Source organism: Mandrillus leucophaeus, unplaced genomic scaffold, assembly GCF_000951045.1.
Source record: "Mandrillus leucophaeus isolate KB7577 unplaced genomic scaffold, Mleu.le_1.0 Scaffold190, whole genome shotgun sequence".
NCBI lineage: Eukaryota > Metazoa > Chordata > Mammalia > Primates > Cercopithecidae > Mandrillus > Mandrillus leucophaeus.
Window position 1 is genome coordinate 4,479,740 of NW_012101921.1, and position 25,997 is coordinate 4,505,736.

The window sequence follows — 25,997 nt, forward strand, 5'->3', positions numbered from 1 at the left end:
AAAAAAAAAAAAAAAAAAAAGAAAAAAAAAAGAAATCCAAGAAAGCATTTTAAGGAGTGTGTGATCAGCTGCTGCAGATTACTGAAGGTAGGTCAGGCAGATTGCAAAGCAGTCCAATGACTGTCGGAAGAAAGGTCACATCACAAGGACATGACCTTAATGGGAGCGTCCACTCCCATAAGAATGTTGGTGGCAAAGGGAGAGAAGTTGTGTGTGTGCTAAGGGGAAGCTGGGGTGGAAGAGTTGAACATGTGACCAGGCAAAGCCAGTACAGCCAAGAAAGAAGAAAGAAGTGGAGACAAGAAAGGGAGATGTTTGATGAGGCAAGGATCTAGATCAGGGCTTCTCAAAGCGTGGCCCCCGACCAGCACCGTCAGCATCAGTTGTATACTTGTTGGAAATGCATATTCCAAGGCCCCACCCCAGACCTACTCAATCAGAAACTCTGGGGTTGAAGCTCAGGAATTTGTATTTCAACAGACTGTCTAAGAATTATGATGTATGCCAAAGTTTGAAAACCACTAGGGAAGAGGAAGGGGTGGTTTTATCCAGCACACAGATGGAGAAGCTCTCCTTAATGAGAAGAGTGACCCAACTTCCTTTTAGACAAGAGGAAAGGAGAAAAAGAGAAGAAGAGGAGAAAGATGGTATCAGATAGATAGCCTCAGGCTTTCTGTAAGGTTACCTCCTGAGAACAAAGACTTGGGATATTTGGGGAGCTTAAAGTGTGAATGTGTTCATTCCAGCCTCCAAACCCTAGCTTCTTCTTTAGGCTTTGTCTAATATGTTCTCTTGCTTCTTCATTCCCCATCCGGATCCTGCCTGTAAGATCACATGCAGTTCTACCTTCTTCAGGATACCTTCCCCAACTTGTCCAGTCCACAGTGATTACTCCCTAATACACAGGGCCATCTGTAATTCTTTTGTTTCATTTGAATGTCTTGTCTTCCGAATACGATTGTATGCTCCTTTTGACTATTATAATTTTGCTACTCGAGGAACATGTCCTCGTTGTACTGCTGCTCACAGTATCCACTGAGGTTTCAATAACATTTATAGATAAATGACTCCCAAATTAGAAAGTCAACAGATCAATATCCCCTTTCATTCTGAGTGGTCAATTCCAGATTTAGATGGTGTCCTTTTCTCTAAGTGTTTAAAACATGTTCTTAGAGAGGCTTCTACGATATGGAAGTTTAAAACTCTGTAAAAGATAAGGAAAAGCAGAGGAGAAAGTGGCAAATAGGAAATCATTTGAAAGAAGAGAAGTGATTCACTGGTTTGGGTAAACACTGTAAATGACCCTCTACAAGAGTGAGCTGTGCCAACATAGACTTTGAGAAGTGACATAAAAGAAACTGGGAAAGGATACTGGAATCCTCTGTAAAGAATGTCTATAATATCCATGCAAACAGCATGGCTGCCTGCCTTCCCTACTGCTGGTAAGATAGCTTGTTTTCGAGGTTCATTACATTTAGCAAGCATGATCAAGAATTCTATCAGTGCATTTCTTTCACAAATACACAAGAAACTACCTTTTTAATAGCAGAGTTTAAAACCAGGACTCAGCTGGGCACGGTGGCCCATGCCTGTAATCCCAGCACTTTGGGAGGCTGAGGCGGGCGGATCACTTGAGGCCAGGAGTTTGAGACCAGGCTGGCCAACATGGCAAAACCCCGTCTCTACTAAAAGTACAAAAATTAGCTGGGCATGGTAGTAGCACATGCCTGTAATTCCAGCTACTAGGGAGGCTGAGGCAGGAGAATTGCTTGAACCCAGGGGCCAGAGGTTGCAGTAAACTGAGATTGCACCACTGCACTCCACCCTGGGTGACAAAGCGAGACCCTGTCTCAGAAAACAAACAAACGAACGAAAAACAGGACTCACTCCCCTACAACCAAGAGTCTGAAAATATAAAGGTAAACAAAGAATACTAAACATGAGAATATGAGAAAACAAATTCTTTAAATCTCTATAGGGAGAGTTATCTGTGATCACTGCAGTGAAATACAAATTAGGGTGAATCCGTTTGACATTAGTTTTTATTACAAACTTGAAACAGAGACTATCTGTTTGAGAAATTCTTTTAGTGTGAGTTTTGCATCACAGGTAACATCCTATCCGAAATTGACTTGGTTTTGTTTTTCAGATTGAAACCCCAAACTCAAAGCCAGAATGAAATGATATAAGTTAGTGCAAGAATAAGGGAAGGGAAACTAATATTTCTTGAGCACCTATAACGTGGTTTCATTTACTCCATCTCATTCAATTCTTAATGAGACCTGTGATGCAACTCTTACTGTCTATTTTTTACAGATGAGGGCAATGATACTCAGCATCTCTCATCTTCACTGGCTTGTGTTTGAACTCAAAGCTCTCTGGCTACAAAACCCATGTATTCTTTCTGCTATACTATACCTGTTAAACTTCGCAGGTTTGGCATGTCCATAGCTGTTACAATTTTTCTTTATTTTTAAAATTAGAGACAGAATCTTGCCTTGTCATCCAGGCTGGAGTACAGTGGCAAGATCATAGCTCACTGTAACCTCAAATTCCTGGGCACAAGTGATCCACCTGTCTCAGACTCCTGAGTAGCTAGGATTAAAGGTACATACCACCACAACTGGCTAATTTTTTGATTTTTTTGTAGAGAGAGGAGTCTCGCTATGTTGCTTAGGCTGGTCTCAAACTCTTAGCCTCAAGCAGTCCTCCCACCTTGGCCTCTCAAAGTGCTGGGATTACAGGCATGAGCCATAGTGCCCAGCCAAGATTTTTCTAAAACATGGAGAATTCTATAATGATTATTGATTGTGTAATATTTCTGCCTACAAAATTGTATTTCACCTTGTAATGAATTTTGAATGGAAATAAGATTTTAATATTATGATGAAATAAAATGGAGAAAATATAAATTTTACTTTGGTGTCAGTATAATTACAAGCAACATGTTGACGTGATTTGATGTCTGGTAGAACCATCCTTTATGTGTCTTCACACATGAATGTTATGCCTTAGATGGTAAAGCTTATATAGGTAAGGGTCCTACTTATATGTGCCCTGCTCTTTTTCAGAAAGCATTTTCTGTTTAGTTTGTTTAAAAAACAGTTGTGTAGCTGGGACTATGCCCAGCTTGGAGTTTTAATTTGAATTTCCCTAGTGACTAATGATGTTGAATATATTTTCATGTACTTATTTGCCATTCACATATCTTCTTTGGTGAAGTGTCTGTTCAAATGCTTTGCCCATTTAAAAAAAAAATGGGTTGCTTATTTTTCTTATCATTGACATACTCTGAGAGTTCTTTATATGTTCTGGATATAAGCCCTATATCAGACACTGTATATGATTTGCCATTTTCTCCCAGCTGATAGCTTATCTTTTCATTCTCCTCATAGGATCTTTCAAAGTGCAAATGTTTTTAATTTTAATAAAGTCTAATTTACCAATTTGTTCTTTTAAGGATCATGACTCGTGTGTGTGTCTGAGAAATCTTTGCCTAACTCAAGGTTACAAAGATTTTCTCCTGCATTTTCATCTACAAGTTTTATAGTTTTAGGTCTTACATTTAGGTTTATGACTCATTTTGCATCAATATTTGCATATGGTCTGAGATATAGATTAAAGTTCTGTTTAAAAAAATGGAGATTCAATTGTTAAAACATCATTTCATCCTTTGCTCACCAAATTGCCTCTATTTACTTAGGTCTTATTTAATTTCTCTCATCCATTGTCAGAATTATCTTAAGTGTTTCATATTTTTATGCTATTATAAACAGAATGGTTTCTTAATGCTGTTGTAAGTGGTATAAAATTGGAAATTCCAACTTCCAATTATTTATTGATTTTATGAAGAAGTACAACTGATTCTTGTACATTGATCTGGTATCCCACAATACTACTAAACTCACTTATTAGTTCTAGAAGCTTATTTTTGTATATCTCTTTATACAAAAAGGGACTGTAATTTCCAGTGCAGTGTTGAAGAATGAAAGAAAACATACTTTTCTTATGCCTGATGTTAGGGAGAAAGCATCAGGTCTTTCACCATTAAGTATCATGTTAACTATAGGTTTTTCATAGATGACTTTTTTCAGGCCAAAGAATTTCCTTTCTATTTTTAGGTTACTGAAAGTTTTTAGCAGGAATAGACATTAAACTTTGTCAGAAGCATTTTCTGCCTTTATTGAGATGATCATATGTTTTTTCTTTTTTGGCTTGCTAATATAGTAGATTATACTGATCAATTTTCAAATGTTAAACCAACCTTCTTATATTCTTAAGATAAACCCCACTTGATCATGATGCATTGCCATATATATGTTCATATGTATATTATAGACAACTTCGGATATGTTGTATTAGTATTCCATAAATATTATCCTCTTAATATTTATGGAATCTGTAGTGATGGCACGTCTCTTATTAATGATATTGGTGATTTATATCTTCTCCCTTTTTTCCTGATAAGTCAGGCTACAGGTTTATCAATTTTACTGATCTCAAAGAATCAGTGTTTGGTTTCATTGATTTTTCTTTATTATTTTTCTGTTTTATTCACTTCTGCTCTAATCTCTATTACTTCTTTTTTTCTGGTTAAGTTTAACTTACTGTTCTTTTTCTTGTATATTTAGCTAGAAACTGAGTTCAATAACTGAGACCTTTCTTTCCTAATAAAGGTATTTAGTGCTATTAATTTCCTCTAAGTTTTTATCTCCTGCGTTAGTGGCATCCCATAAATTTTGATGTATTTTCATTCAATGCAAAATAATTGTCAATTTATGTTTTCATTTATTCTTTGAACCCCAGGTTATTTAGAAGTACATTATTTATTTTCCAAATATTTGAGAATTTTACAGAGATTATTGATTTCTTTTTTTTTTTTTTTTTTTTTTTTTGAGATAGAGTCTCGCTGCGATGCCCAGGCTGGAGTGCAATGGTGCGATCTCAGTTCACTGCAACCTCCGCCTCCTGGGTTCAAGCTATTCTCCTGCTCCAGCCTCCTGAGTGGCTGGGACTACAAGCACGTGCCACCATGCCAGGCTAATTTTTGTATTTTTAGTAGAGGGGGTTTCACCTTATTGGCCAGGCTGGTCTCAAACTTCTGACCACAAGTGTTCCACCCCCCTCAGCCTCCCAAAGTGCTGGATTACAGGCATGAGCCATCATGCCCAGCCAGGGAACATATTTTTTGTATGACTAGAATCATTTTAAATTTATTGAGACTTACACTATGACCCAGAATAGGCATATATTGGTAAATTGTCTACTTGAAAAGAACATCTATTCTGCTATTGTTGAGTGTATTCTATAAATATCAATTAAGTCAAGTTATTGATAGTGTTGTTTAAGTCATCTATAGGTTTGCTTATTTTCTGTCTACTTGTTCCATCAGTTACTGAGAGGGGAGTATTGAAATCCCTGGCAATAATTTGGTTTTGTCTGTGTTTTTTTGCAGTTGTACTTCTATCCATTTCAGCTTCATAAATTTGAAGCTCTGTTACTCAATGCATGAATATTTAGAATTGTTATGTCTGCTTCTTGAACTGACCCTTTAACATTGTAAAGTGATCTTCCTTATTCCTAGTACATTCTTTGCTCTGAAATCTACTGTGTCTGATATTAATACAGACACTCCAGGTTTCTTTCGACTAGTGTTGCTTGGTATATCTTTGTCCATCGTTTTACTTTTAACCTATTTGCGTTTTTATATTTAAAATGCATTTATTGTAAGCCACGTGTACTTGGATCTAGCTTTTTGTCTAGTCTGACGCACTCTGCCTTTTAATTGGAGTGTTCAGACCGTTTTTGTTTAGTACAATTATTGATGGGGTTAGATTTAAATCTGTCATTTTACTATTTGTTTTGTATTTCATCTATTCTTTGTTCCCCTTTTCATCTTGTTCTGCTTGCTTTTGGATTAAATGAGTTGATTTTCTTATTCTATTTTATCTCCTTTGTTCGCTTATTAGCTGTAACTCCTCGTTTTTTTATTTTAGTGGTTACTTTAGATTTTATAGTATATATTTTTAACTTATCACAGACTATCCTCAAATGATATACCATTTCATGTATATTATTAAAACCTATGGCTGGGCATGGTGGCTCACGCCTATAATCCCAGCACTTGGGGAGACCAAGGTGGGTGGATCACTTAAGGCCAAGTGTTTGAAACCAGCCTGGCTATCATGATGAAACCCCATCTCTACTAAAAAAAAAAAAAAAAAAAAAAAAAAAAAAAAAAATTAGCCAAGTATGGTGGTTGGTGCCTGTAATTCCAGCTACTCGGGAGGCTGAGACAGGAGAATCGCTTCAACCTGGGAGGCTGAGGTCGCAGTGAGCTGAGATCGTGCTATTGCACTCATGCCTGGGCAACAGAGCGAGACTCTGTCTCAAACAAAACAAAATAAAACCTTACAGTAGTATACTGCCATTTCTCTCCTGTAAGTCTTTATGCTACTATTGTCCTACTTTTTATCTATACATATATTATCACCCCACAATACTTGTTTGTTTAACCAATTATATTTAGAGGTTTAAATAATAAGAAATAGTCATATATATATTTACCTATGTAGTTACTATTTCTGATTCCTTCATGTACATTTCCATCTGATATCATTTTTCTTCTGCCTTAAGGATTTCCTTTAACATTTCTTGCAATGTAGGTCTGCTGGTGATTAATTCCTTCAGCTTTTTGTATGTCTGAAAACATCTGTTTCACCTTGTTTTGAAATACATTTTCACTGGCTATACAATTCTAGGTTAACAATTGTTTTTTATTCCTTGCAGTACTTTAAAGATGCTGCTCCACTGTCTTCTGACTTGCATATTCCTCACAAAAAAAAATATGCTGTCATCCTTATCTTTATTTGTATATAAAACATCTTTTTCCTCTGGGTGCTTTTCAGATTTTCTCTTTATCACTACTTTTGGGCAATTTGATTATTATTGTGTGCCTGCTAGTTTTCTTCATGTTTCTTGTGTTTGGGCTTGTTGAAATTTCTTGATCTCTGAGTTAACAGTTTTCCTTAAATTAGGACATTTTTCAGCCATTATTTCTTCAAATATTTTTTCTGTTATCTCCTCTCTCCTATTTTTTGAGAAGTCCAGTTTCACATGTATTGACCACTTAAATTTGTCCCACAGCTCACTCTTTATTTTTATTCCTTTTTTTTCCTACATATATTTCATTTTGGATAGTTTCTATCGCTATGTTTTCAAGTTCACTAGTCTTCTCTGTAGTGTCTTATCTGCTGTTAATCTTATCCAATGTATTGTTCTTCTCAGGCATTGTAGTTTTCATCTCTAGAAGTTTGATTTGGGGCTTTAAAAGATACCTCCCATGTCTCTACTTGATTCTTAGAATATATTAAAGACTATTATGGTAACTATTGTAATGCCTGTGTCTGCTAATTCTGACATCTTTGTCAGTTTTCGATTGAGTTCCGTTGTTTGATTTGTCTTCTCATTATGGTTTTTATTATTTCAATTTTTTATATGTCTGGCCATCTTGGATTGTATACCAGGTATTTTGAATTTTACTTTGTTGGGATCTGAATGTTTTTATATTTCTGTAAATGTTTTTGAGATTTTGTGTTTGTTTGTGTTTGAGACGGAGTCTCACTCAGTCATGCAGGCTGGAGTGGAGTAGCACAGTCACACCTTACTGCAGCTTCAACTTCCTGGGCTCAAGTGGTCCTCCCTTCTCAGCCCCCCAGGTAGCTGGGAACACAAGCATACACCACCATGCTCATCTAATTTTTGTACATTTTGTAGAGATGGGATCTTGCCATGTTTCCCATGCTGTTTTTGAACTCCTGACCTCAAGCAATCCTCCCACCTTGACCGCCCAAAGTGTGTTTTTGAGTTTTGTTCTGGGATACAGTTAAGTTACTTTGAAATCGTTTGATATGTTTGGGTCTTGCTTTTAAGATTTGTTAGGCAGAACCAGAGCAGCATTTAGTCTAGGGCTAATTATTCCCTACTACTGAGACAAGACCCTTCTGAGGACTCTATACAATGCTTGTAAATTCTGCGGTTTTCTAATCTGGCTGGTTGAACAGGCACTATTCCTGGCTCTGTGTGAGCACTGACTCACTCTCCCTCAATTTTTTGACATGATCTTTTCCCAACTTGAAATAGTTTCTTCACACACATGCATGAATCAGTCATCCACAGAATATTCTAGGGGGACCATCCACAGATCTCCAGAGTGCTCTCTCTCTCTGTCTCTCTCTCTCTCCAGTGCTCTCCTATTCAGTATTTTATCCTGGGAACTCTGACTACCTTAGTTTCCTTAGACTCTCAGTTCCATCTTCTTCTTCTTTTTTTTTTTTTTTTTTTTCTTGAGATGGAGTCTCGCTCTGTTGCCCAGGCTGGAGTGCAGTGGTGTGATCTAGGCTCACTACAACCTCTGCCTCCCAGATTCGAGCAATTCTCGTGCCTCAGCCTCCCAAGTAGCTGGGATTACAGGTGCCCACCATCGTGCCCAGCTAATTTTTGTATTTTTAGTAGAGACAAGGTTTCACCATCTTGGCTAGGCTGGTCTCAAACTCCTGACCTCATGATCCACCCACCTCAGCCTCTCAAAGTGCTGGGATTACAGGCGTGAGCCACCATGCCTGGCCCTATCTTCTTAACTCAGGCAGTCCACCTGCTTCTATCTCATTTCCCTCCTCTATGCTATGGCCTGGAAACTCTCAAGGCAGTAAGCTGGGGTAAAGGTAGGGCTCATTTCATTTCTTTCTCTCTTAAGGATTACTGTCCTGTGTTGCTGATGTTCAGTGTCTTGAAAACTATTGTTTTATATGTTTTGTCTAGGTTTTTTGTTGTTGTTTCAGACAAAAAGCTAAATGGGGCCTTGTTATGCCATCTTTGCTGGAAGCAGAAATCTTTGGAAAGCATTTTAAGTGGCCTTCATGTCTAGCTAATCCACACATTCTATTCAGAGAGCAATTTAACAATAGAAACCTCTATTTCTTGAGGGCCTTCTGCGTGCCAGGCACTGTGCTAGGTACACTCACACACAATTCATCCATACGGCATATTTACTGAGCAGCTATTAGGTGCTAGGGACTATTCTAGGCACTGGAAATACATCACTGTACAAAACAGATTTTAAAAATCTATATCCCTGTGGCACATACATTCTAGTGGGGAAAGAGAGAAGAAACAAAATCAATAATCTAGTTATATAGCACATTAAAGGGTAATAGCTGCTATAGAAAAATAAAGAGCAAGATAAGGGGGTTTTAGAAGTGCTGGACTGAAAATAAATGATTGCAGTTTTAAAGAGGATGGTCAGGGGAGGCCTCCCTGAGAAGGTAAGACATATACAGAAAGACCTGAAGGAGGTGACAGAATGAGCTGTAGCTCTAGAGTATCTGGAGAAAGAGCATTTTGGCTGCTCAAGCAGCCAGTATTAAGACCCTAGAACAGAACCATGCCAGTGTATTCAGGAAAGCATAAGGAGGCCAGTGTTACTAGAGCAAAGAGACCAAGGAGGAGAGTAATAGGAGATGAGGACAGAGTAGTAACCAGGCCCAATTGTATAAGGGTTTTCAGGTCATTGTAAAGACTTTGGCTTTTGCTCTGAGTGAAGAGAGAAAAGGCTCATGATCTGATACATGTTTTAAAAGAATCACTCTGGCTGGTCTCTTGAGCAGAGATTTTTGGGTGACAGATGGAAGCAGGGAGACCAATTAGGGGGCCTATCCAATAATTCAGATGAAAGATGATAGTAGTTTAGACTGGGGAGGGCAGTAGAGATAGAGAGAAGTGGTTAGATTTTGATATATTTCAAAGGTAGAATGAACTGCACTTGTGGCGTATTCAATGTGGACTATAAAAGGAAGAGTCAAGGATATATTCAAGGTTTTTGGCCTGAGCAACTGGAAAGATGGAATTACCATTAACGAGATTTAAAAAAGACTGAATGAAGTGAGTTTTGGGGGAAATGATTGGGAATTCAAATTTGGACATGTTAAGTTTGAGATGTCTAGTAGATGTCTAAGTGGAAATATTAAAATAGGAAGTTGGATATATGAATCTGGAGTTCATGGGAGAGGTTCAGGCTGATAGATCAAGTAAGATAAAGACTAAGAACTGACCTAAATTTAGCAATGTGGGGATCTTTGGTGAGTTTGACAGCAGCATTTTTGGTGGAACGGTGGGGACAAAAACCTGGCTAGAGTGAATTTTAAGAGAATGAGAGGAGAGGAACTGGCAAGAGAGTGTCAAACAATTTTCTCAAAGAGTTTTGTTGCAAAGGAGGAATAGAGAAATGGTGCAGTAACTGCCAGGAGAGGATATTTTACAAGGGGGGAAATAACTCCATGTTTGGATACTGATGGAAATAATCCAGAGAAAGAAGAGAGCTGATATAGGAAAGAGAAAGGAAAATGCTAGAGCATGTCCTAGAATAGATCAAAGGGGCTGGGTCTAGGCGGCATAAGAGAAGGTACTGGCTGTAGATAGGAGTACAGATAGTTCATCTATGGTAATAGGCAGGAAGGCAGCGTATGCAGGTTCAGATGCTATTAGGAACATAAGTGTGGTGGTAGGAGTTTATGGAAGTTCCTAACTGCCGCATTTTTTTTTTTTTTTTTTTTTTGAGAAAGGGTCTCATTTTTGTCACCCAGGCTGGAGTGCAGTAGCTAGATCACGGCTCACTGCAGCCTTGACTTCCTGGGCTCAGATGATCCTCCCACCTTAGCCTCCGGAGTAGCTGAGACCACAGGTGTGCGCCACCACACCCAGGTAATTTTTTGTATTTTTAGCAGAGGAGGGTATCGCCATGTTGCCCAGGCTAGTCTCAAGCTCCTGGGCTTAAGCAATCCACCTGCTTCCGCCTCCCAAAGTGCTAGGATTACAGGCATGAGCCACCGTGCCCAGCCTGATTGCTGCAATTTTGACAGTAAAGAAAGAAGCAGGGTCATCATCTGAAAGTGAGGAGGAGGGGAATAGTGTCAGAATTTTGAAGAGAGAGTAGAAAGTGCAAAATAATGACCTAGGCTAGTGGGAGGCTAAATGGGCAAAGGAAATGTAAGTATAACTGCCAGATGTCATTAAGAGTCCACTTGAGGCTCATAGTCATGAATTCAAAGCAAAGCCAGTGAGGATGCTTGTGTACTGTCTCTAGCCACATTCAGGTGCACAGGTGCAGTCATGGGCCAGGCAGAGAGCTGGATTTAGCAAATATAAGGAAGTAAGAGAGGGATGAGGAAGTTGAGGGTGTATGCAAGGGAGTAGTTACAATGATAGGCCATGGAATTTAAGCTGAACAAGAAAGAAAGATAAACGTAGGGAAGTGGGACAGTGACATGGTGATAGGATCAGTGTGGGCCAGTGGGACTAAAGAGTACCTTCTAGAAAGAATGAGCTGTGAAAGATAGGAGGGCTTGGTCAGAGAGTGGCTAGAGTTGCAGTAACTGGTAAAGATAGGTTTGGAGGAGTGCTACTCAATGAGTAGGCCGTGAACTGGTGCCAGTCTGTGAACTGTATGTTACTGATCTGCAAGGAGATAAGTTCAGAAATTGAAAATAAATGTTTAGAAACACTGCTGCGACATCCAAGCATATGATCAGTGGACTTGTATTGGGAATGCCTTTGTGTTTTTAATCTCATTTGTCTATTCCTTTGTGACTATAATTTACAAAAGCATTGGTCTGCAACAGATTAGATACAAACAAAGTCTGGTCCTTCCCCATAGTGGAAGCACATGCTCTCACGAGCATGCATGGGAGTGTATCTCCAAAGGTGGAGGACAAGGTCATGGAGGAGAGGAGTGAACAGTGAACTCCCTATCATCTCTAGTCTTCCAAGATAGCAGGCTGCCTGACTGCACAGCTCCAGGAAGCACCATTCTCATTATATGTTACATGAACAATACAACTCCAGGTACTGTATGAATGGTGCTCTTAGAATGTTCAAGGAGAGAGCTAGTGTTATCCCCATTTTACAGATCAGAAAACAAGCTCAGAAAGGTTACATAATTGCCCAAACTCATACAGCTACTAAGGGGAGGAGCCAAGATTTGAACCTAGGTCTGTCTGTTGTGCTAAAGCTGAACTCTGTCCACAATACCACTCTCTCTCTGTCACATGCTTATAGCACAGCCATAAGCCTCATGAGAACTGGGGAAAAATGCCTTTTGGGAATGTGTTATGGTCCATGTGACCAAGCCGGGCATTTCAATTTATTTTAGAGTCATGACTTGTTACAGCTGCTGTGGGAATCCATACCCAGTGGCTGCTTAGATCCCTATCTCTCCAGTTTGTCTTTGTTGAACCAAGGGGCTGAAGCACCTCAGAAATACAACATCCACCATCACCGCAGGATTTCCTGCAGTCTGCTCTTGTGCTTTAGTAATTGCATATGTATTAAAAGCAAATTCTAAAGAGACATTTGTGGAATGGTAAGATTATGAATATTTTAATACTTTAATCTTTTTTTTCAAGATTCATGTGATGGATGGATACATTACTTTTCTGATCTGAGAACGTCTAGTATAGATGTATACTTTAAACCATCTTGCTCATGGTTCAAGTCTTAGACTCTAAGACTCAGGACTCTGATAAGGGCTGAGCAGGCCCCATCTCTCACTGAGCCTGAGTCCCAGGTACACTGGGAGCCTCAGCATTTCCAGAGAAGTTGGTGTTGGTTGCTTCTGGCTCTCCCCAGGTGCATGGAGTTTCTGAGAAATGCGTAAACAAAGTAAGCATTGATCTCTTAGGGATTTCCTAATTTCCTTCATTTCTTGCCTATCCAGTAGGCCTCAGCAAGTACAGCAACACTAAAGTTAATTTGTAAAGCTTATCTGGGTATTACTGGACCTGTGAACACTGAGGTAACCCACAGCTTCTGGAAAGCCCTCCCATGCTCCAAGTCTGTATACTCAACCAATGCATAGGATACAGCATAGGAATTGGGGGTTTATGTGTCCATATGGCCCATCAGGCTGCCCCTGTGAAGGCATGGTCTATGGCACAGTACAGGACCTGACACACAGTGAGGAGTGGCTCAGTAAGAACGAGTTGGACAAGTCAATGAACAACTGCTGCCCAGCCTGTGGAGGTATTTTTGTGGTGATGTCTTTAATCTTTTCTACCTTGAGAAATTAACTGGCATTAATGTATATTAATGTATTGTATATGAAAAGATCTTTTGAGCTAACTAGTATAAGACTTATTATTATATTCAGACACATGACTTTTCACCTAGGGAAGATGTAGAAGAAATGAATCCACCAAAACAAGCAAATATAACTGGGCAGGGTAGGACATGTTCACTCCGGTTAGGTCTAAAGAATCAAAATAGAAAATAGGAACAGAATTTTACTTTGAAAAATAGTACTGTAAATCACAGTTTTGGTGCTGTGATAAGATGAATCATTAAAAAACTTGAATATGGTAAAATGCTAATCATCACAGTTATTAATTGAGAGTAACTAAAAACCTCTGGTTGGCCTCATAAGCATTAAATACTAAAGTTTTCAAATGCATGTTACTAATTATTGTTATTAATGTGAAGTTTTAATCCTGATCCCCTTTGGAAGACTAAGTGTCAGTGTGGGTGAATTTTTCACTATGCCTAAAAACCAATAACTACCAAATGAAATTTGACTCTTCTTTTCTTCCATCTTGCCAAATTGCTCATTTCATCAATACGAAAAGCAACTGAGATGCCAGGCAGTATAGATATAAACTGTCTCACATCATTTATTTTTATAAATTTGTATTCCAGTCAAATGTGGAATACTTTGGTTTCAATATGTACCTCATTGATGTTAAGGGTCTAGAATCATTATAATGACTATGGTAAAGATAACATATTTTTCTCTAGTTTGTCTACAAAAACCTATAAAAACTAGCAAAAAGGTTAACTATTGTATTTAAGTAGAGAATTCTTCTTCTAGACTTGAATACTAAATAAAACACAGAAGACGGTTACATCCTATTTTTTATCATACCTTTTGAAATAATCTGTATATACCTTTTAAATAATTTCAAGTGCCACAAAAAATAATGTTAATAGCTCAAAATCAAAAGTTAAAAAAAAAACCCTATGTATAATTTTTAAAATCTTTTTCTCCTCAAGCGTTTTACGATGGGATAATGAGACAGATGTCTCTCAACTGGAAGGACATTTTGACATTGTTATGTGTGCTGACTGGTAAGTACATAAAAATCATAAAACTCCTGTTAGAAAAAAATAGCTTTGCTGGAGTAATTGGGCTGTGCTGCTTTGCTGACGGCTAAGCAAAGTCAACAAATGAAGCACAAAGCCACCTTAACCTCAACAAATTAATATTCATCTCCATGTGACAGTTATAAGGTAGTCTTCTATCACACAGTAACTTCTACCACATTATTTCCCAAAGATTGATTTTGAGAAGCATTTCCATTTTCTGGAATTGCCTCTGTTTCATGCTTGACGTATCAGTAAATGGACAACTTAGGCAAATTGCAAATAATTATGGCTCGGAGAGGAATAGTCTGGAGAAAAAGGAGTTTATCAACACAAACAGCTCAATTAGCTTACTTCTTAGGAGAGATCTGACTATTGATATAAGGGAATATATATGTGTGTGTACACACACATACTCTCTAGCAAATAAACATATCTGTGAAATATCTTTGGGGAAATGCTCTTCTTAAAATATATGTTTGCTATCTAATGTTTTCAGTGTATTCAATTATAATATTTAATTATACATAAAAAAATTATAAAATTTCATTTTATTCTTATGCAGATAATAACATGACAATCTCTGTCAGGTGCCTGCATTTTAAAAATAATTTACATTAGGTATTTTGCCCTCTATTTTAGCCCAGTCTACTTATTTGTTAATGAAAGTCTGATCATAAGTTAAAGGATAAATAGGCATCAGACCTTAATAATTATTTCAACTAATCTTATGTATTTCTTCATGCAATTTGAATAATAATTATTTCAGCTTATGGGAAACATTGACAATTCACAAGTATTTTCCCTGTTAAGGGTAAGATCTTGTTTGTAGTTTTATCATGATGTTTATCAGGACACTTTAGATTTTAAAACACATGAAGTTCAGATTCTGAAGAACTTCTGTTACATTGACAGGGCCAATCATGAGATCCAGAACTCAGAGAAGACTTTCCCTAGAGGAGAGTTGAATGAAATTTTCAGGAAGTGGGTTTCGTTATTATTATTATTATTTTAAGATTTTCAATGGATAACTTTTCTACAAAAGTCATTGGAATTAGGTTTGCTTTTTTTCTTCGGAAAAAAAAAATACTTCTCCATGAAAAATAAATATTTTGTTCTATTGTTAGCTGAGAGTTTCTAGTTTTTCAGAGCCCTTTTAGTCTTTTTGCACCCAGTTTCAGAAAATCTTGTTCCAAAAATGGGAGAAACCTAGATTTCTGACTAATCATTGATAATGTGCCTCAATGCTGCAGCCATCATCTTATCAAAAATAAGGAGCTAAAACCTCACGGTATGATTCGAGCAAGTAATTTAGTAAATGCCTTTCCTCACCAAATATGAGAAAGAATCCTCCAGGTTTCATTGCACAGATGAAGATAATGCTGGCAGGATTAGATCAGATTAAGCATGAAAGTCAGATCAGAGAGCAGCGGCAAGAGGGAAGGGGCAGCGTCTTCCTGAAGCTTTAGAAGAGGGTCACACGCGGATAGGCTCTGATTATATGGGGAAGGCAGGTCTGGCCAAGAGATTTAGAGTTAAATTTGTCCCTTACACAAATATCAAAACAGCCTGGCTTTGTCATACCTTGTGTTATGGACACTCTCACCATGTCATCACCATGTCATCCTATTTGTACCAGAGGGAAAAGCAGAGGAAGTAAGATTTAAGCTCTTTTCTGATTAATGTTCTCAGGTTAAAAATAGCCACACAACATGTTTGAAAAACAGTCTTTTTTCCCTAGCCGACAACAGGGTCATGTCCACTGATATACATAATGCATATTCAGTTTAAGACTTACATTACACACACATAACATAATACAATATTATATGTATACACACACACATAGATACATATCTGGTAGCTGTGTGAGAATTTATGGCTTCAAATGAACTAAATACACCAGGCTTCATTTTATAAATGGCTTTTCCATGCATGAATTGTTTTTTTTTTTTTCCTCTGGGTGTTGTAAATGCCAGAATGTCAGCCTGTTTATAATTTCCCATTTGTAAATGTGAAACATTAAGCTACTCTCACTGCGATGCTGATAGTATTTCCAAAAGAAATGCTTTGGTAATGGTCTCTCTTCATATTCGTGGGGATGGGTAAGTTGCTTAGAAACTTAGAAAGTACAGTAATATTTCTAATATGCACGTTGTGCATGTAGCAGTGAAGCACAGGATTCCACGAGTTCTTTACGTCCTGTTGGTGTGGTGTTTCTCTGTAAGAGTTATTGCATGGATGCTGCTTCTAGGGGCAGGCAGGCAGGCAGGCAGGCAGGCAAACCGTGCTACATTTTTTTAAGAATGTCACAGGAGAGAAAAGAAAGCTCTCTTTAGACACCACCTCCAAGACGAAACCTGAAATCCTCAGTGTCAGAAAGAGGTGCCACACATAAATAGATCACATTAAGTCTCACACCATCCTTTGGTCATTGTCAGCAATGAGATCTGGATTAGGCCACAGGAATATGAAGCAAGAGTCGGAGTTCAAATATTAGGTACATGGATTAAAATCTTATTGAAGCATTTCCAGCAAGGGTGCCATTGTCTGATTCCCTGAATAGCTAACCAGTGGTACCGCTTGATCCCATTTACATGAAAACAAGCTCTATTCACAAACCTATTCCAAACCCACGTTGTGGTTCAAGTAAAATGCACATGATTACAACAAACGGTGATATGTTTATGTTCTTAAATCATTCATATATTCAGATATTTACATTCAAACATTCAAAAACCTGTAGGCAGTGGGGGAAATAACTTATTTCCCAGAAGAGACAGTCTGTTAGTTCACAACTAAATTTAGTAGCTCAACTAGATTATAAAATAAAGAGGCAAACTGTGAAAGCTAGTCATTATTTCACCATTCAGCATTTTTGACAATGAAAAATAGTTTCATGGTTCAACAGTTCCTAAATAACTTGTAAAATGTCAACTTTGAAATAAACAGAAGGAAAAATTGAGGTGCAGCCATACCTGCAAAAGGATGCTGTTGACAAACATCAAAATATTAGAATATTTAACCACAGGTGTAGAAAAAAACCTGCCTATTAAGTTCCTCAGTTGACTTGTTTAATGTTGAGTTTAATATAAGGATTCCTTTCTGCTGGAATGCAGTCCAGCCTGGTCCTTGCTGAGTTAGAATAGTGAGTGATTGTTAATTTTAAGCCTGCCTTTCCAGACTCCTGTTCAATCACAATATAATCTAAGGGTCTGGAAGTAAGATGTTTTTTATCCAATGAACGCTTTCATTCAGTGGTTGACGGCCCTCCAGTTTATTGTAGCTCTGCAAAAATAGAAATAACTCTGTGCATTTGAATTCTCAAAAGGCTTAGAAAGCATATCTGAAATGCCACCCATACCCTGACCGGCCCATTGAGCTGGGTATGCAGGGCGATCAGCACATCTGTGTGCCTGCAGCCCGAGACTTTGGAAAGAAATGGCGGAAAGTACACTGGCCTGCAGCAACCCACCCCGCTTGCTCTCTCAGCAGTTTCGCGCTTGCTATACACTCTAAATTGTTTCTCTCTTTTCAGTCCTTTTTACTTTACTCTAAATGATGAAAAATGTTTGATTTTTAAGCCGATTTTGTGAAATTTTTTTTCCCTCAAAATGGAAATACTGTAGGCTCTAGAATTTGTTTTCTTTCAGATGCTGTGATCATGGATAGCTCCAAATCACAACTCACAGATGTTTACATCTGAAAATATATTTAGCCCAAATATAGTCAGCCCTTTCACCTGACACCCGAAAAGACTCAGTCCCAGAGAAAATACATGAATCGCCCACGATTGCTCAACTAAAGGGGTAGAGCCAAGTAAAATTAGAATATGGCATCATTCTGAGCTCTCATAAAAATCAGTTGGTAAATACTGAAGGGTCATTCCTTTGCTGAAGTTAAACCTAAAACAGTGACTTTAACTCAGCACATTTCACCTTGAAAATTACATAGGGGTCTTCCCTTCTGTGGCTATTGACAGAGAAAAATGTCTCCTTGTTCTCTGCACTAATTAACTTCCCTATGAGAGGAATTACAGATGCTCTGCAGTCTGCATACAACTCTGATTCTAAGGAAGGTGACGAAAATGGTCTGGCACCTTTCCTTTGTTGGAAAATCTGTGATTCTGATCAATGGAAGAAAGCAAGTGTTGATCCACAAGTGAATTATATAGAGGTGTGTGTGTGCGTGTCTGTGTGTGCATGTCTGTGTGTGTCTGTGTGTGCGTGTGTGCACACATGTGTGCATGTGTGTGCGTGTCTGTGTGCGTGTGTCTGCATGTGCACGTGTGTGTGCACACACATGTGTGTCTGTGTGTGCATGTGTGTGTCTGTGTGTGTGTATGTGTCTGTGTGTGTGTCTGTGTGTGCATGTGTGTGTCTGTGTGTGTGTGTGCACGCCCTTTCATGGTCAAACTAGACTGCCAATGTATTTTGATCAGTAACTAAAGGGAGAGTTAAAATGGTATCTCCGTCCCCATCACTGACCCACTCAGCCTTTTTTAATAGATCCACTTAAGCTACTGCTGTTCTCTCAGCCCATTAGGACTTATTTGAGGGGTGAATTTTCAGGAGATTATATATCATTCACACTAAAACACATTGAAATTGCTCAGATGACATACTCTACAAAGTGTTATAAATTCTGCATCAGAGCTAAGTAGCAAGTGAGCTTACTTGGAATAAAGATCTATTAGGGAACTACAAAGAATTAATTTTGAGACATTTGATCTGGAGACTTGGAGTAGACAGCATTACCTTTCAAATAACTGTGTTTGGAATGTGTGCCGTGTGTTAAGCTGTGGTGTTAACATCTTTGTCACCCTGACCAACTTTAAGGAGAAATAGCACTTTATAAGGTTATGTTTGAAGCTAAATTCTTAAGGTGCTGTTTATTTATTTTTTTCTAACAATCTTACCAGTTTTAGGATGCACAGATACAAACCGAGTGTGGTCCTTTGCTTAAATGCTGCATGTCCCAACCAGCCAGGTTTCCCGTAGGCCTGGGTATTTTCCTACAGAGATATTTTCCTACAGCCATAATCCTACAGAGATATTTCCTACAGAACCGGGGAGGTGGAGTTTGCAGTGAGCTGAGATCGCACCACTGCACTCCAGCCTGGGCGGCAAAGCGAGACTACATCTCAAAAAAAAAAAAAAAAAAGCAACCTCAAGATATTATTACCTCACTAAGGAATAAAATAGAGAGTCCTGAAGAGTGAACATTTTAAAGACTTACTTATAGTTTGATTCATTTCTCATTAATTCTTAATGGTTATTAATCACTGTTTAATATGACTTAATGGCAAATTTCTGTCGCACTTAATTTACATACATTCTGTGCTCCAAGATTTAAGAATGTAGTTTTAGGAAAGGTAAAGTCTTTCCATGGGTAATACTCAGGTCATCCTGAGTGATGGATGGAATGGGATGAGGTTCCATTCTGGACATGGTTTCTAGCCCATCTGAGGATTATTTTTCCATTGCTCAAAGCGGCCTTCCATAGAAGAACCTTCCATAGAAGAACCTTCCATGGAACCTGTGGTAACCAAAGAAACTCAAGCAATGACTTTTGGAAACTTCTTATAAGCTGCTCTCCTCAGAGGAGAAAATCATCAAATTGGAAGAGAACCTAGTCTGGTGAAACATCCTACCTGAAAGTGGATTCATCCTTGACAATATCAGTTCAAAGGAGTATGTGCCACCCACTTTAGGGACATTGAAACTAACACCCTACATAAGCTCCTCGATTCCAAGGACCGTGATGATCTGCCAGTCAGTCCACAAGTAACCATGTATTGAGCACCTTCTGTGTGTATGCTGTGCTGGAACTATTAATAGTAAAGCAAAATGAAGACAGAATGGAAGCTCCTTGAGGATGGGAACTTTGTCTTATTCGTAGCTAATCCCCAGTGCCTAAATTTGCCCTTAGTATATAGTAGATGCTCAACAAATATTTATCAACTAACATATCTTATTAATTTCATGTCCACATAGTCATATAGGTGGGTGCTTACTGACAAGGAAACAGGCTTCACATGAAGTGACCTGCCCAAAGTCACATGGCAGTAACATCAAAGCCAGAACTTTAAAACCCTGAACCAAGCTCCTCCCTTGTCTGAAGTGTAGCTCCACACAGCAGCCCCCTCTGATTGAGGACAGCAGGCCTCCCACTGACAGCTGATACTCACCGTTAGCTAAAAAGAATGATGCAGGGCCCTAGAGTAGATAGTACTTACTGCTGCTGTGTGAAGAGACAGGAGGCCAAATCAGAGGGGACTGCCCTGCAGCATTAGAAATGGGAGTAGGGGGCCTTGCTCAGGCCCCTCATGGAGATGGCTGATGCACAAGGTTGCTGAGTGTTCTAGCTTAAGGTAAGGGACCCACTGTTAGAGAAGAAATTCAAGTTGTGAATGGAACAGTTTTCCATATTACTTTCGAAACAAATGCATTTGAAATGGTGTTCTGAGTTCAGAGGTTTCAAATGTAGTTTTGCTGTCCCTGCTTTTTTTTTTTTTTTTTTTTTTTTGGTCTCTCTGAGACAAAGTCTCACTCTGTCGCCCAGGCTGGAGTGCAGTGGTGCGATCTCGGCTCACAGAAGCCTCCTCCTCCGCCTCCCAGGTTCAAGCGACTCTCCTGCCTCAGCCACCCAAGTAGCTGGGATTACAGGCACATGCCACCATGCCCGGCTAATTTTTGTATTTTTAGTAGAGACGGGATTTCACTATGTTGGTCAGGCTGGTCTTGAACTCCTGACCTCAGATGATCCGCCCACCTCAGTCTCCCAAAGTGCCGGAATTACAGGCGTGAGCCACCATGCCCGGCCTACTGTTCCTGCTTTTTAAAAAGACATAATTGTCCATTTTTATTAAGTAGAAAACAGTCCTTTTATTTATTTCTTGTTTTGCAAAAGACAGCCTAGAACTGATGGCTCTAAAGCTGGAGATGTATGTCTCACACACTTCTCAAGCCGTACACTGTCACCATAGTGACTACCTCTACAGCACGGCTGTTCTTCCCCAGGAATCAACCTTTTCATCTACTATGTCCTCAGCTCTTTTCCAAATGTTGTGAGAGAGGAAAAGAAATGCAGAGATGAGGCCGGGTGCGGTGGCTCACGCCTGTAATCCCAACAATTTTGGAGACCAAGGTCGGCGGATCACCTGAGGTCAGGAGTTTGAGACCAACCTGGCCGACATGGTGAAATCCTGTCTCTACTAAAAAACAAAAATTAGCTGGGGGTGGTGGCACATGTCTGTAATCCCAGCTACTTGGGAGGCTGAGGCAGGAGAATCGCTTGAACCCAGGAGGTGGAGGTTGCAGTGAGTTGAGATCACGGCACTGCACACTCCAGCCTGGGCAACAGAGTGAGACCCGGTCTCAAAAAAAAAAAAAACCACACACACACAAGAAAGAAACGCAGATGCTGTCTGCCTTCAAGAAGCACAGCAGCTGGATGAGAGGACAACAATGAAATGCAGGAACCTGGGAGAACTTCCAAATGCTCTCCTTGTACTGAGCTTGGAAAAAGAAGAGATCACTATGGATGCAAGTAAACAGGGATGGCTTTCTTGACCAATCCCGCCTAACTCTAGTCATCTGATGACCTCCCCCTTTTGCCTAAACTGGTCAGTGCTCTCTTCTGTGCATTATTTCATGCTCAGGAGTAATTACAATTTGATGTGAGAGGCGGTACCGAGCAGTGGCTCAGAGCACAGACTCTGAAGTCAATATGGTACAGAGGTGAATCCCAGCCCTGCCGATTAGTAGCTGTGTGACTCCAAACCTCTCTATGCCTCTGTTTCCTTAGCTGTAAAATGTGGGCAATAATAATAATAATGCTAACAGTAAAAGCTACCTCATAGGATTGATGTGAGGATTAAATGAACTATGAAAAGCTCTTAGAAGATATCTGTTACCTAGTACTCAGCTCAGTAAGTATTAACTGTTTTGTTATTAAAACGTGTGTGTTTCTGCCATTTGTATTTAACGTATGTCCTTGTGCCTGGCTCACCTCCCTTTTATACGGTAACCTCCATAAGGACAGGCATAGTGCCCCCTTCTTCCTTACCTCTTTACTGCTTGTATTAGTCCATTTTGCACTGCTACAAAGGTACACCTGAGGCTAGGTAATTAATAAAGAAATGAGATTTAATTGGCTCATGGTTCTGCAGCCTGTACAGGAAGCATATGGCTGGCATCTGCTTCTGCTTCAGGAAGTTTCCTTATGGCAGAAGGCACAGGGGAAGCAGGCAGTCACGTGGTGAGAGAGAAGGAGCAACAGAGAGAAACAGGAGAGGCTCTTTCAACCAACCAGATCTCACGTGAGCTCATTACCACGGGGAGTTCACCAAGACACGGATGAAGGATCCACCCCCATGATCCAATACCTTCCACTAGCCCCACCTCCAACATTGGGGATCACATTTCAACACGAGATTTGGAGGGGACAAGCATCCAAACAGTATCACTGCTTTTCGGTGTTGTATATACAATTCGGGCCCCATGGTTTCGGCATCCTGGATATTCCAGTACTGTTCAGATTTCAAAGATTCAGCTGTACTTTCTAAGCTCGGTTATTATGACCTCAGTTCATAGTTACTATGTTGGTGCAAAAGTAATTGCGGTTTTTGCCATTAAAGGTATGGCAAAAACCGCAATTACTTTTGCACCCACATAATATCAGATCATGTATCCCAACATGGGGTTCAGAAAAGAAGTCCCTATCAATAGCTATCATTGGCAGCCTCTAGCAGCTTTGCTTTCTCTTGACAGAGTGCTCTAGCAATGCCCGGGAGCCCTTCTACAGAGGCTGGACAACTCCCCTGGTGTTTGACAGCCGGCTCTGTTCTGCGTGCCTTCGGCACTAAATGCTTTCACCTGTCCCCACCCCAACCCCACCCACAGAATCCTTTCCTTGGTTTTAATAAACATCCAGCTGTCTTCGTCCATTTTCTGCTGCTATGACAGAATACCACAGATTGGGTAATTGATAAAGAACAGAAATGTACTTCTCACAGTTCTGAAGGCTGGTAAATCCAAGATCAAGGCACTGGCAGGTTTGGTGTCTGGTGAGCATCTGGTCTCTTCTGCCAAGATGGCACCCAGAATGCTGCATCCTCTGGAGAAGAGGAACGAGTGTCCTCACATGGCAGAAGGCAGAAGGGGAAAAAGGAGCCAAACTCCCCACCTCTCAATACTGTTGCATTGGGGATTAAGTTTCCAGCACATGAATTTGGGGGAAACATTCAGACCATAGCATCAGGTATGGCCAAGTTAAGTAACTTGCCACCTACTGGCAAGCAACCCAAACTCAAAGGTCTGGGACATGCAATTTCAGATAAGGAAAATGTGTCCCAAGATAATAACTCGGGAATTAATAGTTATTAATTGGTGAAGATAATAACTGGTGAAGACAAAGTCAGACTGACCCAAGCAAAGAGGTGACAGGCAGATCTGCGTGAACAGAAATTCTCTAAAGATCAGGGATGGAAAATGAAAAATCAAAGTGAATTATAAAAACATTAACCTGGGTTGGGTACAGTGGCACGTGCCTGTACTCCCCACACTTTGGGAGGTTGAGGCAGGAAGATTGCTTGAGCCCAGTAGTTCAAGACCAGCCCTGGCAACAGAGTGAGACCCTGTCTCTACCAAAAAAAAAAAAAGAACTAGCTGGGCACGGTGGTGCACACCTGTAGTCCCAGCTACTTGGGAGGCTGGGGTGGGAGGATTGCTTGAGCCCTGGCATTTGAGGCTGCAGTAACTGGATGACAGTGCAAAATCCTGTCTCAAAGAAAAAGAAAAAAGAAAGAAAGAAAAGAAAAAAACAAAAAATCAATGTGGAGGCCCAGAGAGGAAAATCCAGACTTGCCATGGTCTCTGTGATATATTGTCTGAGTTTATTCTTTGTTTTTGTAGCTGTTCACTCCTAAGTCAGAGGTTGAGTCTAACCTCAGTGCTGTTTCTAGTCACTAAACTCTGTTACCTCCTGAGATATATTTCATGGTTTGGGTGTCATAGGGCTAGTGGTTTGTTGTCTGAGGGCAGCCACACAGCACCCTTGGTGGGCAGAGGGCCCAGGTCTAAGGGAGACTAGGCTCTAATGACAGGAAGTGGCCAGAGTGCTTCATCTCAACCAGATGGCTATCCCCAACAGCAGTTTGGAAATTGTCCCTGTAACATTAACACATGGCCCAATCACGTGTGAATCCTGGCCCATTGCATGTTGACAACTTGGCTTTAGTTGGATAACACTGACCACAATATCTTCTCCCCTCCCACCCCCTCCAGTGAGACCCTTGAATGGTAGGAAACAATTTCTCTTTTTTAGCGTTGGGTAAACATGTGTAATTAGCCTTGTGCTTATCTCCATTAGTATCATTAGACTTGAAAACCCAGTTTAATCTGGATTCTGCTCTCTTCTCAATGTCAGCCTGTTTCTGGACCAGTACAGAGCCAGCCTTGTTGATGCAATAAAGAGATTACTCCAGCCCGGGGTAAGTATGTTTCTATTTTCTCCTGAACACTGGCTACAGAATAATTAGTCTGTGCACAAAGATGGAGAGAGTAATGGAATGGCAGGATTAATGTCATGTAATACTTTAATACTTATTATGTCCAACTTCAATTGGGTCTTCTGATCTATTAGATTCTTTCCTAATCATAACTAGGAAACTTCGTACCCTTGGCCTTCTGATAAGAAACACAGTGGGTAGTAAAATAAATGCAACCACTTCAAAGATAGTGTGAGATTATTTTTATCAAAGAATTTCTTGAGTCTTTTTCTTTGATAACAATATCTTCATATTAAAGTTGAAGTATGATATTGAAAGTTTTCTGTTGACTTCTGTCATTTTTAATTCCTTCAATGGCAACCTTTCTCGTTGGTTATTTATTTATTGCAAAAGAATACTTTTTTCTTTTTATTTCTGTTTATATTAAAGAAAAGGACTTCAGATGAGTCTGTATATTAATAGTCCTTTGCTTTAAAAGGAAGCCATTAGTTACGTATTATAAACATTAGGTCACAATGAAACCAAGCATGGCATAAAAGATTGTGCACATTTTTACATTTATATATCCATTTATGCCTGTGAGTAAATTACAGAGTTTGTATCCACTCTTATTTTGTTGGACTGTTAAACTAAGCTGGGAGGTCCTGCAGCCTAAACGGAGAGTTAATATACATCTATTTAAAGTAAGAAAACGAGTTTAAAGCTCATGCATTTAAAAAAAAAAAAAAAAAACCTTATAACTATGTAAGACTCTTGCTGTGCCATAGGAATTTAAAATAGGTTAACAGTATTAATATAGTCGAAGATAGGAACGCATATTTATCTGAGAACACTGAAGTGTGTGTGTGTTTCTGAAGTATTTTTTTTTAAAGGTCCGCTCTAGTCTTCTGACTCAGTGAGACTTACAGACCAATACCTTTCAACCTTTCTTTTATATCTTTATCGTAACCTTCAGTGGTTCCCAGAGCAATCTGATAATCATCCTTTGCCATACACTGCTGCTTTTTATTTTTCTATCTCTATGTAGCTCAGAAACTTAAAATAGGTCTCTTGGAGGAGTAGCCATAGCTTCCTAAGTGATAGTTAGTCCAATTCAATTGGCTTCCTCAGTTCCCCCTGTGAAATGGGCAGCAGATCTTGAGGCAAGGAAGGGGCATGTTCCAAGCTATTGATGGCCACTGCATGGCCACCCAAGTTGACGACCAAAGAAGGAATTTTGGGTGTCTGCATCCCCCCGACCCCTGTTGGCCTTGGGTGATTCTTGTGGGCATTTGCAAGACCAGGATTTTCAGGGATG

General features: G+C 39.5%; 1 protein-coding gene across 1 annotated transcript in view; it reads left to right on the plus strand.

The window, feature by feature from the left end:
• Positions 1-25,997, plus strand: part of CAMKMT (calmodulin-lysine N-methyltransferase) — a 406,998-nt gene that overhangs the window by 364,558 nt on the left and 16,443 nt on the right. The window contains exons 8-9 of the mRNA XM_011978214.1: positions 14,098-14,172; positions 24,619-24,682. Of these exons, the coding sequence (XP_011833604.1) occupies positions 14,098-14,172; positions 24,619-24,682 (139 nt within the window). The remainder of the gene's footprint in view (positions 1-14,097; positions 14,173-24,618; positions 24,683-25,997) is intronic.